General features: G+C 40.4%; 1 protein-coding gene across 7 annotated transcripts in view; it reads right to left on the minus strand.

Moving 5' to 3' along the window:
- Window positions 1–15,837, minus strand: part of Lrch3 (leucine rich repeats and calponin homology domain containing 3) — a 96,890-nt gene that overhangs the window by 13,815 nt on the left and 67,238 nt on the right. For 2 of the 7 annotated variants that reach the window (XM_027412819.2, XM_027412824.2), the window contains exons 13-19: window positions 13,810–13,860; window positions 12,400–12,453; window positions 8,370–8,441; window positions 6,735–6,783; window positions 5,688–5,795; window positions 4,071–4,174; window positions 2,909–3,046 (exon numbers count right to left, since the gene is read on the minus strand). In XM_027412819.2, coding sequence (XP_027268620.1) covers window positions 2,909–3,046; window positions 4,071–4,174; window positions 5,688–5,795; window positions 6,735–6,783; window positions 8,370–8,441; window positions 12,400–12,453; window positions 13,810–13,860 — 576 coding nt within the window. The remainder of the gene's footprint in view (window positions 1–2,908; window positions 3,047–4,070; window positions 4,175–5,687; window positions 5,796–6,734; window positions 6,784–8,369; window positions 8,442–12,399; window positions 12,454–13,809; window positions 13,861–15,837) is intronic. The other 5 variants (XM_035444622.1, XM_027412822.2, XM_035444623.1 and 2 more) reach the window with 5 other exon arrangements.

Here is a 15,837-nt window from a genome sequence, read left to right on the forward strand (position 1 = left end):
TTAAGATAGGGTCTCATGTAGTACAGGCTGGCTTTAAGCTTGCTGTGTAGACCACGATGGTCTTCCTGCCTCAAACTCCTAAGTGCTCAGATTACAGGCATGATCCACCATGTCCAGCCTGAAACTTTTAGTGGAATATTTACTATTACTGTATATACACAGTGTGTGGGGCATGTGTGTCATATGGAGGCCAGAGAACAACTCTGCAGAATTGGTCATTCCTTCTCCCTTAATGTGCATTCCAGGATCCAACTCTAGTAGTCAGTCTCATGTGGCAAACTCTACCTGTTGAACCATGTCACCAGCCCAAAACTTAATATTTGTTTTTGAGACGGGTCTCACTATGCAGCCCTGGCTGGTCTGAACTGACCAGACTGGCCTTGAAATCATAGTGCTCTACCTGCTTCTACCTTCCAAGGGCTAGGATTAAAAGTGTGCATTACCACACTTGGCTCAAAAACTGTATTTTTAAAATTTGTTTTCATTAAAAATTTCATTTAAAGTATGGGGCTGGAATGATTGGGTTCACAGTACCCATATGACAGCTTACAGACACTGTTAACTTTAGTTCCAGGGAATCCAATGCCCTTTTTTGGCTTCCATGAACTCCTGTACACATGTGATACACAAAACTATTTTTTTTCTTTTTAGATTTTATTTATTTATTATATATACAACATTCTGCTTCCATGTATATCTGCACACCAGAAGAGGGCACCAGATCTCATAATGGATGGTTGTGAGCCACCATGTGGTTGCTGGGAATTGAACTCAGGACCTCTGGAAGAGCAGTCGGTGCTCTTAACCTGTAAGCCATCTCTCCAGCTCCACACACAAACTATTTTAAGCATATGCGTACATGTGCACAAACACAGATGCATCCACAAATTTTAAAAACATTTTATTTTCCAAGATAGGGTTTCTCTATGTAGCCCTGGCTGTCCTGGAACTCACTTTGTAGACCAGACTGATCTTGAAAGCATGAAGATCTGCCTGCCTCTGCCTCCCAAGTGCTAGGAATTAAAGTGTGCATCACCTCCACCTGGCTAAAAAATTTTTCTTAAAATATAAGGAACTCCTTTAAATTATACCTAAAGCATTAATAAGCATATATAGCAAAGCAATCTCATTTTAAGAAAGCTATGTTAAGGACTGGAGAGGTGTCTCAGAAGATAAAGTGAATATTGCTTTTCCAGAGGTCCAGAGTTCGATTCCCAACAACCACATGGCAGCTCACAACCACCTGAAGTCCAGCTCCATGGGATCTGACACCCCCATCTAGACTCTGCTGGAAGAGCAGTCATATGTATAGACCCATATTCAGATATACACATATATGTAATTAAAAAAATAAAAAATAATCCTAGAAAAAGGAGGATGACTAAAAATGTAAAAGCTAATGTCCATAGGCCCTGATCCAACTTCTAAGAGGAAGTATATTCCTCAGGTTTTAGCAAGTCTGCATACCTGTTTTGAGCAAATAGCTTAATTCCTCCACTTAGAACCAAAGGAGAAAAATTAGGTAGTTCAAAACTGGATATTCCTGGGTAGACCCCGATTCCCCTCTTTAGACAGTGATATATTTTTTTCCTGTGGTCCTTGGTTCCCAACCCTTACTTCTGTTATCACTGCCTTTATTTTAAACTTTTTTTTAGATTATTTTATTTTATGTGTTTGGATGTTTTGTCCACAGAAGTCAGAAGAAGGCATTAGGTCCCTGTAACTGAAGTTAATGGATGGTTGTGAGCCACCATGTGGGTGCTGTCAATCCAACCCAGGTCCCCTGCAAGAGCACAGTGCTCTTCACCTTTTGAGTCATGCTCCAGGCCCTATACCACTGTTTACCAAAGGTGAATCTAAACTTTCCTCAAGCAGCATGATATTGGGATAAAACCTGATGTTTAAAATGTCTGGTTCTTAAGTGATAAGACTTTCAAGGAGAATGCTTCTTAGTGATATATTTCCTGATTCCACAAGAGGTAAGACAGTAAATGAACTCAAAGTCTGGCAGGATTCTGCCGACAGAGCGGCCAGTCTGTAGACACAAGTCATAAGCCTGGCTCCAGCCTGGAGCCAAGGGTAAGGTCAAAAAATTGTTAACCAGAAATGGACAGGAAAGTTCAAAGAGCTCTTTACGCTTGATTGATTTCTACTGCATCAGACTACAATCCAGGCTGTGAGGCTTGGTGCCAAGAATCTTTATTTGCTGAGCCATCTTGCCAGCCCTTCCTAATGATGATCTAACAGTGTGCATCATACTACTATGCCTGTTGAACACTCAACAAGCATTTCTAATATCTCCCCCTATTTACACTACTACAAACCTCTAACTTGGAGACATGTTTTACAGCCTCTAAAACACAGCCTAGGCTAACTGGCAGCTTCACCCACTGCCACCTATACCCACACATTCACCCTGTGCGTGATCTATTCTCAGCAACTGAACAATTCCTTCATTTAAGTTGCTAGCTGGCCAATTCCTCCCCCCCCCTTTTTTTTTCGAGACAGGGTTTCTCTGTGGCTCTGGAGGCTCTCCTGGAACTAGCTCTTGTAGACCAGGCTGGTCTCGAACTCACAGAGACCCACCTCTGCCTCCTGAGTGCTGGGATTAAAGGCCTGTGCCACCAACGCCTGGCCAATTCCTTCCTATACTTCATAACTGAATTAGTTCAATTTCTTCTCTAGAAGTTTTCTCTGAATTTTCTAGGCAGAGTTAACCAGTTTTCTTTTGGTATCCCCACAGCACACTTCTTACACACCTCTTACAATAGTCAATGCACGCTGTAAGTGAGAGCAGGAAGGTGGAGACTGGGCCCTTTGTTTCTGCACTGCTAGTTTCTAGCACAATGACTCCACTGAACTAAAAAGCAGTCATGAATAGTCAATGTTGTCTGGCACTACAACTTACCACGGCTGGAGATGGGACATGAATGCTTGGGACAGATCGAGGCCGAACATGATTGGCCAAGTGGCAAAGTACAACACCATCAGTTAGAGCTGCTCCAAGATCACAGGGCAGAGATACTTTTAACCGGTACTCAATATGCTGCAAGGACAGGAAATGTCATGCATTAATTGAAGAGTGATTATTATACAGGATATAAAAGCAAGTCAATGGAATATATCTAGTTAGACATCCAGAAAAAAAAAAAAAACAAAAAACTGGATATGGTGACATATGCCTGTAACTCCAGCATTTAGGATGCTTGGTGAGCAGAAGGACTACAGCAAGTTTGATGCCCACCTGGGTGACACCGTGACTTCCAGGCTGGCCAGGGCCATAAAATAAGACCTTGTCTCAAAACAAAAACAACAAAGCCAAAACAAAACAGACTCCAGAAAAAAAGGAAATAACTTGGACACTCCAGTCCCCATTTCCTCTAACTCAGCTCAGTAACTTAAAGAGATAGAGTGTATGCATTGTAGCCAGGTCAAAGTGATATAAAGCACAAAAGAAATAACTATCATTTTATGACTTGGGAAACCACTAACTCTGGGCATGGTGGTGTATGCCTGTGATTCCAGACCAGAGAGGCACAGGGAGGAAGACTGAGAGATCAAGGCCAGCCTGAGTGACACAGTGAGAACTTGTCTCAAAAAACAAAAACGAAACCAAACTGGATTCTTGTTCAATTCTAATTCCTCAATATATATGGTTTGAGAATGTGCCTATGCACACAAACCCTCTCTCTTTTAAGGAAGGGTCTCACTATGTAGCATAGTCTGGTCTTGAACTGGTGATCCTGTTACTTCAGAGTACCAAGTGGTTACATGTGTGGACCACCATGCCACATCTGGCACTTACACACTGTAACTACTCCTTTTAACATGGTGCAAAACAGAAAACAGAAAAAACGAAAATGAACATGGCTATGATGTGAGCTTTTAAAATTATTCATCTAATTTTCTCAATAAAAAGTTTAAAGGAATTTTTCCTCAATAGTAAAATTTCTTACATCATCATAAAATACAGCAAACAATGGACTGACTTTATGGTAGTGGTAGAAGGGAGCATGTAAACAAAAGGCTATGAAATATAGAAATGGCACTGCCAAAGATAATGTACACACTTTGCGTAGTTGATCTATTAATTTCAGCTCCTCTTCTCTCTGTCTTGTTACAGGATCTGCAGGTCCAGTTGCAGGTGCAGAAGACAGCAGGGGTGAGGCACAAGCTGGAAAACACGTGAGATGATGGGAAGGTCAGCTACCAGTGCTGGGAAAATACATTTGTCTGGCAAGTATCCTTGCCACTGCAGTGCTTTCTACTTTCTAGATAACGTTTTAAAAGCATTGTCATCTGGCGCTGGGAGACGGCTCAGTGGCTAAGAGAACTTGCCTATCTTGTCAATAGAGGACCCAAGTTTCACTTCCCAGCACCCACATGGTGGCTCATACTTCTAACTCCAGTTCCAGGGGATTCAGCCAGGTGTTGGTGGTGCACGCCTTTAAACCCAGCACTCGGGAGGCAGAGGCAGTCGGATCTCTGTGAGTTCGAGGCCAGCCTGGTCTCCAGAGCAAGTGCCAGGATAGGCTCAAAAAAAATAAAATAAATAAAATAAAATAAGAAATTTCACGCCTTTAATCCTAGCACTCGGGAGGCAGAGGCAGGTGGATCTCTGTGAGTTCAAGACCAGCCTGGTCTACAAGAGCTAGTTCCAGGACAGCCTCCAAAGCCACAGAGAAACCCTGTCTCGAAAAAAAAAAAAAAATTTCAAATATACAATTATAATGGCAGTTTGAATTACATCTATTTACAAATGTTTTTATTGAAAAAATACAACATATATGTAAAATTACCCAGTTCTAAATAGATGCCAATAAATTATCCTCACAAAATGAAATGGCTAAATGCTACAAGTGAGATTTACCAGTACCTCAAAGCCGCTTGTATGTTCTCTGCCCATTAGAGCACCGAGTATCAGTATCCTCACTTTAAGCGCCAAAGATTTATTTTGTTCATTTTTGAGAATTGTCTATAGATTAAACCATACTGTATGTATTCTTTATGGCTTGTTTTCATCAACACTAAAGATATTTATCAGAACTGTACATTCTAGATATATCAGTACTGTTGTAAGTATCATTTTCATTACTTTTATGACATTTCATTATAAAGATACATCAATGTTCACCCCCTTTCTACTTGTGAACATTCAATTTAGAGCCATTATAAATAATGTTGCTATGAATGTTTTTATATCTATCTTTTGTTCTACACAAGTGCATATTTCTCAAAGTAAAACTGCTGCTAATAGGGACATAAAAGTTCAATAGTTTGTCAATACAGAAAGATCTGAGAAAGAGTTCATAGTAAGGGAAGAATGTTCTTTAATTTATTTGTTCAATCTGTTTTTGGTTTTGGCTTTTGAGACAGGATCTTGTGATATAGCCTGGGCTAGCCTTAAAATCAATTCTGCCTCAGCCTTCTAAATGCAGGGATTCTAGGTATGTACCCATGATGCACAGTTGAAACATTATAAAATATATTTTAAATGGTACTAAGAAAGTTTCAAATCCAAACAAAAAACCCTAGATGCTCCTGATTTAATGACAGTGAGGTTACATACACCTGCAGAGCTAACTTTTGCCAGATGCAGTTAGGTGTGCAGCTGAAAGCATGTAAGTGGTCAGGTCACTGTGTAAGGCCCCCCTCTCTGCCATGCCTGTAAAACCGCCACCACTCACCTTTAGTAGTCTCTGCCCTAACAGCAGCTCGGAAAAGGAAGCTGTCAGGGCGCTGGGGCTCATTTCTCTGGGTGGCAGCAGGAAAAGAATATGCAGGGGAATGATGGACTATATCAGCATGGAAAAGCAAGATGATGTTAAAGGAAATGGGAAGCAAATCAAAGACCACGTAGACAAATGTCACAAAAATCTGATAAACAGCACAAAAGGAAAAACAAATCAAACAATGATATAAAATGATGATTCTATTCATTAATGAAAAACTCTCATGTATAAAAGAAAAGCTGCTTATTTATTTTAAAAGTTGTTATTTTTAGTATATCAACAAATGCAGGTTAAAAGTTAATATACTCTAGCAATACTATAGCCCTAATAATTCCCATTCATTTTTCCTTACCAAATGGCTAACTATTAAAAAAAGAAATCCTAAAGCGGGCTAGGGCTGTGACTTAGTTGGTAGTGTTTGCCTGGCATTCATAAAGCCCTGAGTTTGATCAGTTTGCTCCCCAGCAATATCAGAGCCAGGCGTGGTGACACAGCTAATGCTCTGCAGCTGGAGGCAGAAGCAGGAGACTCGGACTCTGCCTTATCTTTACACCAAGTAACAAGCCTGACTGGGTCATGTGGGACAGTCACCTCTGCCTTTGTCTGTGTATATATATGTCTGTCTGTCTCTCTCTCTGTCTGTCTCTCTGTCTCTGTCTGTCTCTCTGTCTGTCTGTCTCTGTGTCTCTCTCTGTCTCTGTGTCTCTCTCTGTGTCTCTCTCTGTCTCTCTCTGTCTCTCTCTGTCTCTCTCTCTCTCTCTCTCTCACACACACACACACACACACACACACACACACACACACACACAAAGAAATCCTGGTAAAGAATAACTGTGGTGTGGTGAGCCTGGTGACAGGTACCTGCTGTAATCCTAGTACTTGGGAGGATGAGGCAGGACAACCATAAGTTCTGGCTAGCCTTGATCATATAACAAGACTCTGGTTCCCCCTCCCTCGGACTCCCTCCAAAACCATTAGATATAGCACTTTTGTCTCTATTACCTGTCTCTGTCGTAGGAAAGCTTGAGGTGACATTAACTCTGTCATCACTCTGTGGAGAAACAGATAATATCAACAGTTACTAGCCAAGAAAGGACAGTTTCCACATTTTAGTAACTTGGGGAATATAAGAAAGCCATGCAACTTTTTCTTTAAAACTAAGTCTAGAAATGAAAGTTTAGTGTAACTGATTGATTATCTACTTTTTCTTTAAAAGATAATTTTTTTGCTTAGTTGTATTTATGTAATTCATTCTCTAAAGACCTAACTGACCTCTCCAAACAATGTGGGAAAGGACCATCCTAAAGCAAAAACGACTATTGAGAAATACACCAGAAAGAGAAACCTTACTTTCTAATATAGTCTCTCTCTCTTTTTTTTAAATCGTTTATTTATTTTATGTGCATTATGTGTTTTGCCTGCATGCATGTCTGTGTGAGGATGTTGTATGCCCTGGAACTGGCGCTACAGACAGGTATGAGCTGCCATCTGGGTGCTGAGAATTGAACCCATGTCTTCTGGAAGAACAGCCAGTGCTCTTGACCTCTGAGCCACCTCTCCAGCCCCTCTAATATAGGTTTTGTTGTTGTTGTTTGTTTTTTCCCAAGACAGAGTTTCTCTGTGTAACAGTCCTGGCTGTCCTCAAACTCACCGAAATCTGGCTGCCTTTGCCTCCTGAGAGCTGGTATTAAAGGCATGCGCCACCACTTCCCAGCTCTAATATAGTCTCTTAAGTACATTTTTTTCTTTAGAAAGTAAAATGCAACCTTAAAGTATAATGACCATTTCTTAATTTCTGTTAAAATATATTTAAAACATGATAGATAATTTCTGGGGTGTGGCTTAGTAGTAGATGGCTTATATAACATGTCGGGGTTCAATCCACAACACCACCCACCAGCACAAGCACATGCAGAAAATGACACACATTTGCTAGAATATTCGAGTACTAACATTTTCTTTTTGGTTTTATGTGGCAGGAGCTTTCTTGGAACTCTGTATAGATCAGGCTGCACTCAAATTTATGGAGATCTGCCTGCCTCTGCCTCCAGAGTGCTAGGATTAAAGTAGTGTGCCACCCACACCTGCTCAAGTCCTAACATTTTCAATCCATTGACAAAAGTGTAAAAATGGAGCAATAACTAAATGAATATAAAGTTTATCTGCAAAAAGGAAACAAAGTTCAGCTAATTAAAAAAGAAATGCTCACTTCTTTAACCACTGCACAGCCCAGCTCCTTGCCACCTCATATGCCCACAAACCCTTTTGTGCCCAAGTACAATGGCTGGTGACAATGGAACCTGCCTACAGCAACTATGGTTCTGCAGCTGGACATTACCTACTTGGTAACCAGGCATTCAACAGCAACCCAAATGAGAAACTAGTGGGAGCTGCATGTTGGTGTGGTGACCCTGAAATTGTAGAAGGGGAAGGATGTCCTGGAATTGCAGCTCTGGCATTGTAAAACTTGCCAAGGCAGGTGAAACTAGTGCTAATACTTCCCTAACCTTAGGAAGTATTTCAGGAGATCTGAGTGTGCCTTGCTGTTACTTCAATCCATTGAAAATGTAAGACCCCCTTGTACACTCCCTGCCCCGCTCCTGGAATTTCCTGGTGCATTAGTGCACCAAGAGATACCTTGAGAGGTGTGAAGGCAGAAGAATGAGGCAGGGTATCCACGCAGCTTACTCCATCCATACCTGACAGCGACTAAATTTCAAACAAGGAAGAAACAGAAGGCAGCACCTGAGTTAGCAAATGCCAGGCAGGCAAAGTCAAGCAGTAAAATGAGCAGAGGAAAGGCCATCAACAACTTTTAAACTATTTACTAAGACACTAATACGGCTGACAGAGAAAAGCTTTGGAAAAACTGCATCATGTATGTAATCATTACATAGCAGAACCTATACAATTCAGAATACTCTAATGACCTCAGACCACATTAATCTAAAATTAAGATGCATTACTCTAGTTTTAGAGCTGCTACTAAGTCACAGAAAATATAAAGACAAACAAATGTTTCAGAACTCATGTTTCCCATACAGACATCTTGTAAAAGAGGCTTTTTCTGTTTTTCTTTCTTTTTTTTTTTTTTTTTTTTTTTGGTTTTTTCGAGACAGGGTTTCTCTGTAGCTTTGGAGGCTGTCCTGGAACTAGCTCTTGTAGACTAGGCTGGGCTGATCTCAAACTCACAGAGATCCGCCTGCCTCCCAAGTGCTGGGACTAAAGGCGTGTGCCACCACCACCCGGCGAAATCATGATTTTAGCAAAATAGCTTTGAAACTAATGTGTCTTCTATTGCTCTGTAAAAAGGGAAATAAATATCATCAGAGAATTCATTTTTAAAGAAGCAGGGCTGGCATAAATCAAAATATTTTTCAATATTAATCCAAGTTGTACTGGAGAAGAGGGAGGACATTAGGGCTCTGCTTCACACTGTAAAGATGACCCCACATTTCATCTCTTCATCTGTGAAACTCAAAATGACCACAATTTCAAGGACGGTAAAGTGTAATCTTACTTTTATTTGACTCCTTTACCTTTAAATACAAAACAAAACAAGACAAAACTTCATGTGTATGATGTGTCCGTTTGTAAACGTGTGGAGGTGTGAGAGCAGCAGCACCACGCTGCATGGGTAAAGTCAGAGGACAACCTTAGGGTTTGGTTCTCACCTTCCTTCCGGTTTTGAGACAGCGTCTCTCTGTCATCAGCTGTTGCATAATCAGGTCACAGAGAGTCTGTCTGCATTCACAGCAGCACAGGGGTTACGGGTGCACTACTGTATCCAGTGTTACATGGGTCCCAGGGACTCCAACTCAGGTCCTCACCCTTGCACAAGTGCTTTCCTCACTGAGTTTGCCAAGTAGGCCAGGCTAGTTGGTCAGCAGACCCCAGGGAACCACCTGCATGGCCCCAGAACTACAATTACAGTGTGCAGCACCATACCAGGCTTCTTAAAGAGGGTGTTAGAATAATACACAGGTCTTTACGCATGCAAAGCAGGTACTTTACCCACTAAAACATCTCCTCATGATCCCAGTGCCTCACCAACTCTCTCTCTGTAATGATTTATGGCTGTTTTGCCTTAATGTGTGTGTCTACCATATGCACCACGTGTGAGCCTGATGCCTGCTGGAGGTCAAAAGAGGGCATCATATCCTTTGGCAGTGGAGTCACAGATAGCTGTGAGCCACCATGTGGGTGCTGGGAACTGAACTTGAGTCATCTGCAGAGCAGCAAGTGCTCTTAACTGCTGAACCATCTCTCTGGCCCCAGAAAAGCCGTTTCAAAGATGGGATGCTTAAGCAGATCCTTGAAGAATGAGTATGGATCAATCAAAGAGTGTAGGTAGAGAAGAAAGCAGTCCATGCAGAGAGAATATAGCATTACAAAGATCTGAGGACAGGGCTTTTCCTAAAAAAAAAAAAAAAAAAAAAAAAGCCCAGAGATAAGGATAGAGACAGAGTAGCCAGAACACACAAAGCTTCATTCAGGCTATATTTTAAAATGTAGACTTTAAGAGCAGCATGAAATGAACTCTTTGAAGAACAATTCTGAGAAGATCAGAGATAAGATTTAAAATGTGACTCTTTAAACTTCTCTCTCTCATAGGGTAGATGACCCTGAATGCCTACTTCTCCACTGCCTAGCTTTTGTTTTTGTTTTGTTTTTTGATTTTCAAGATGGGGTTCCTCTGTTTAGCTTTGGAGCCTGTCCTGGAACTGGAACTCACTCTGTAGACCAGGCTGGTCTGAACTCACAGAGATCCAACTGTCTTTGCCTCCCGAGTGCTGGAATTAAAGGCACGTGCCACCACCACCTGGCATGATGCTGTTTATCATATAAAAAAGTATAAACTTTGCTTTTATCTTTTATTTGTTTGGGTTTTTGTTTGTTTGCTTGTGTTGTTTTTGTTTTTTGTTTTTCGAGACAGGGTTTCTCTGTAGGTTTGGAGACTGTCCTGGAACTCTCTTTGAAGATCAGGCTGGCCTCAAACTCATAGAGATCCGCCTGCCTCTGCCTCCTGAGTGCTGCTATTTGGGTGTTTTTGAGGGCCTTGTCACACAGTCTAAGCATGCTTTGAACTAGGCTTGCAGTCCAGGATGGCCTTGAACTTGAGGCAAACCTGTTGCCTATGCCTTGCCTCCTAAGAGCTAGAAATACAGAAGCACAGTACAACAGCCAAAAGTACTTGTTTTCAAGGCCACCTAATTCAGGAAACCAGGCAAACAGCCAAAATGCAAGATTTTTGTTTTGACAATGACTAACGGCTATTTCAGACTTCATGATAAGGGCATTTTGCTATTATTGTTTTTCCAAATTCTACTTTTTATTTGACCAAAACATCTGGACACTCAGAGTTTTATCACTTACTCTATGTGCTATTAAATCTTATCTTTGGCTTCCTGTCATGCCTTCAGCTTTAGCATGGAGGGCAATCCAGCATGGGTATTTACTACAGGCCTTGGATTTGTAGATTCCAACCCAGCTCTGGATTTAGCAGGTCAAAACCTTGGACAAGCCACACCTGGGTAAGGCATTCTCTGTCTCACTAAATCAGTAGCGATGAGTTTAACCTTAATTTTGAAGGTAGTTGTGAGAACTGAGTGAAATAATTGGCATCAGAGATCCTCACTATAAATTATGTTTTCACTCCTTGTGGCAGTTAATTTCTGCTAATACTCCAGAGGCACGTCATCATGGTCACTTTTAAGACTGCTCAGTTAATATGTATTTTATCCATCTTAACAGAAATGAAGATGGCAGAATACAGAGAAATGTGAGCAACAACGCAAGTTACATTGTAAAGACCTTTACACCGAAGCCCATAATTTGCACCGCACAAACCAAGGGCAGTTTCTAGTAATTGAGAGAGGAGTTGCTGCAGACATGGAATTTTTACTATAAAATAAAACCATAAAACATGATGGGAAAAGCAATTTTGTAAATGGTTAGAATTCTCTTCGAAGACTGACATAAAAAACTTGAAAGAAAGCCTTCCTGTTCCATTCACTGTAGGTGGATGAAGCAACAGGCAATAAAGCACAGTAGTATTCAAAATCATTAGCGGACAGTACTATAGTTAATGTATTCCTGAGTTAAAAATGAGCGTGGAAGAACAATCTTCAAATATAAGTAACTATTTAAACTTTAAGCTTGGAGATAAAGCTTTTGTTCCCACTTCTACACCCAGTGGGTTTTTCCAGTGCCAGTGAGCATGTGTGATACTACAAGGGGGTGGAAGGATATTCTGTAAAAATGAAAACAACAAAAACCAAATAGGTTGCCACATATAATTAGTGTCATGGAGTGTGGGACTCCACTTAACACACAAGGGTGACTCATGAGCCAAATTAATGATTAATAAGATGTCCTCAAAATTAGAAAAGACATTAAAAATTAATTATGACATTATGTCTCATCACATATAAATTTAGCAAGTAGGGTTCTCAATGCAGATGTTTCCCTGGGAAGCACTGGGAAGGTGCATGAGTCAAACTCTAGAAGCCTGGCTAGATCACAAAGTTAATGGAAGAGGCAGTTCTGGTTATTTGTAAAGCATTTAGTGACGGTGCCCATCATGTTTTATGGTATTTACATCAATTCTGAGGGAAAGCACAACAGCTAGAAACAACATGAACTCCACTATGCACATTTCTCTTACCACTAACAAGGCACTATCATCAGTGTGCTGAGACCTTCTGGATGGGAAGGGACACTGGGAAGGTGAAGAAAATGAAGCAATGTCAAAAACAAACAATGTACACAAGAGACACATTTCACAAATACATACACAGGAAAGCAACATATGAAGGCACATTTCCAAAGATGCTGACACACAGGACCACATGCATCACCTGTAGTTCATGACATCACAGTCAGTAGATTGATTTTTGAGTCCTGACTTCCTCCTAGAGACCTTTAACAACTTCAAATGAGACCTTACTGCCTATACACCTTCTAAAACTCAGGCACCAGGATGACTCTGCTTATAGAAGAGAACAATGAAGTACTGATGCAACTACAGCATAAAGAATCTATGGACATTTCCTAAACCCACGACAAATTAAAAGTAGACCTAAAGTTATGATTTCCAGTCAAGGCATCTTTTCATTGCCTTTCTTAGACAAGTAAGGAAATGTTAGCTGCTGTATTGGCAGGAAACACTTGGGAAGTGGGGACAGGAGGAGCAAGAATTCAAGTTCATCACCTTACATGGTGAGTTTGAGTCCTGGCTGGGCTACATGGGACATCATTTCAAACAAGGGGGAAAAAAAAGAAAAGAGAAACAAAAACAGAAATGTTGAAGTAAAAAAATTTATTAAGCTCATCAAACTTTGGTTGTTAAAAGTTTTATAATTATTACTCTGAAGAAAGGACAACTGAAAATACATGAATGACACTTTAAGGTCTCATACCCACGACACAAAGTGTTTATACAAAAGTAAATCAAAATGGTTACTAAGAACTTTGCTTCAAAACCATTAGCTATCATAAAAAATCTCTAGATGGTTGTCTAGGCAGCCCTAACATATATGTTCTCATAACCTCCTTCCTTATCCTGTGCCTTATTTTTCTTCCTATGTAGAATTTCATTTATTTATTTATTTATTTTTTGTTTTTCGAGGCAGGGCTTCTCTGTGTAGCTTTGAAGCCTGTCCTGACACTCTGTAGGCCAGGCTGGCTTCGAACTCACAGAGATCTGCTTGCATCTGCCTCCCAAGTGCTGGGATTAAATGAGTGTGCCACCACTGCCTGGCAGTATACAGAATTCTGTGGTGGGGAAAAAAGACAATTTTGGGAAGCAGGTTGGTTTGAGATGGAGGTTCCTCTACATAGTTCAGGCAAGCCAGAAATTCACTATGTAGCCCAGGCTAGTCTTGAACTCTTTAGCCTCCCGCCTCTGCCTGCCAGATGATGAGATTATGGGCATGTGTCACTACACCAGCCAAAGAAAGTATTTATTGATCATTTAAAAACTTTGATTACTGAAAACATGATAATCATATGTCAAACATTTCATTTCCATTCCAAAAATAATAAATTCCAAGAAAAAGTAATTATATGGCCTTACCTCACCATCTCCAGGGGGTTGCTGTTTCTGTGGACTTTGTGACGCTTTTTGCTATATGCCCAGAAAGAGGAAGCTAGTTAGAATCTCAACTGCTGGAACTTATACATTAATCAAATAGATCACATCTATTTATTTCTTGTATTTACTAATTAAGGAGAGTATGATCCTGTTTTTTGTTTTTGTTTGTTTGTTTGTTTTTCCAGACAGGGTTTCTCTGTGTAGCTTTGGAGCCTGTTTTAAACATTTTGGTTTAAATGAAGAACAGCAACAAACTATACTATCATACTTTTATAAGTATGATATAAGTATCCTACTTTTATATTTTTTAAATAGAAAAAACTAAAAACTACACATATACATTCATATCTCATGAATATTCTCATGAACTCATTCACTCAAATGGCTTTACATATTTCTTTCTGCATTTATCTTTAATGATTTATTCATTGTTCAGCACTCATCGATTTAGAAATTTCTCATATGCTTAATTTACAAAGGGCACAGTGCCTGCCATGGCAATATTAAAATTAATAATAGACTTTTAAGTTTAATATGATACACATGGGGGGCTGGAGAGATGGCTCAGAGGTTAAGAGCACCAGCTGCTCTTCCAGAGGTCCTGAGTTCGGTTCCCGGCAACCAGGTGGTGGCTCACAACCATCCATTATGAGATCTGGTGCTCTCTTTTGGTGTGCGGATGTACGTGGAAGCAGAATGCTGTATACATAATAAATAAAATCTTTCAAAAAAAATATCATACACATGGAGGGCACAGAATAGCTCAGAAAAGCACAGTGTGACACATGTAGGCACAAACGCAAATGCTTCTATCTCCTTGGCAATACTGCCAACCAAGCTTAGAAATTACACCTTCATATTATACCAGTCTAATTACTGCAATTACTTTCTGTACCATTTTCTCCTTTTGTTTCTTTCCAGATTGTTCTAACAAGAGAAAATGGATTTTTCAGAAGGATCTTTCTTCTCATGTCGTCGTGTCGTCGTGTCTCTCCCCCCCCCCCACTAAGAACTTCTAATTTCTTAATTTCTTTCTTCTGCTTAACAGATCAAACTCTTGGGAAATTATTTTGCTCAATCCGATAGTATGACTATTTAACTCCTACTAGCTGTTAAGCTTCTACAGAAGGCAAGCTAAATAAGCTAACAATAGCAACTGAGGTACACTAGTCACTATGGATTACTGAGAGGCCAGACAGCAGTCTGGTCAGACTAGCTGGCTTTATTAGACTCCCCACTCTATTACTAGCTGAGCACCTCAGGCAAGCTATTTTCCTTCATGCACCTCAATTTTCTGATCTATAAAAAGAGGATGGTAATTCTTTTCATGGTGGCATGTATCTTTAATCCAGCAGTTGGGAGGCAGGGGCAAACAGATCTCTTGAGTTCCAGGCCAGCCTGGTCTACAGAGCTAGTTCCAGGACAGCCAAGGCTACACCTCAGAGAAACCCTGTCTTAAAAAAACAAAACCAAAACAAACGGGGGTGGGGCTGGGGAAGGGAACGGGGATAGGGACTGGGATGGAGACAAAGAAACTGCTTAAAACGTTTGATATGTAGAAAGCATTCATTGAATTTTGTAAGTGTTATTGTTACCATGCCATCTTCACCATCTCATCAATTCACTGGCTTTTGCTGTCTCAAACCAAATTCTAAACTAGATGCTATTTTCCTCAAGAGCCATTATGTCAAGCATATAAATTATGGAAGAGCATTCCTAGCTCCTAAACCACCCACATTCTCTCAACCTATAATGCCACAGACCGGTTCCTAGGATAACATATGTCCTTCGAAGGTCATTTCTGATGATATGCTTCTTCTTTGCCTTGGTATAAAACAAGCGCTTTCATTCTAAGCTGTTTTCTTTTACTTCCTTACTCACCGTTCCTGACAAAACCTAATTAAATTGAGCCTTGTGTATTATTTACCTTTACAGGCACATCACCAGCACTCACTCACGTCCCATCAAATCAGTGAATGATGTGGATCAAGTAAGGCTTTAGGAGACCCA

Source organism: Cricetulus griseus, chromosome 4 (assembly GCF_003668045.3).
Source record: "Cricetulus griseus strain 17A/GY chromosome 4, alternate assembly CriGri-PICRH-1.0, whole genome shotgun sequence".
Lineage (NCBI taxonomy): Eukaryota > Metazoa > Chordata > Mammalia > Rodentia > Cricetidae > Cricetulus > Cricetulus griseus.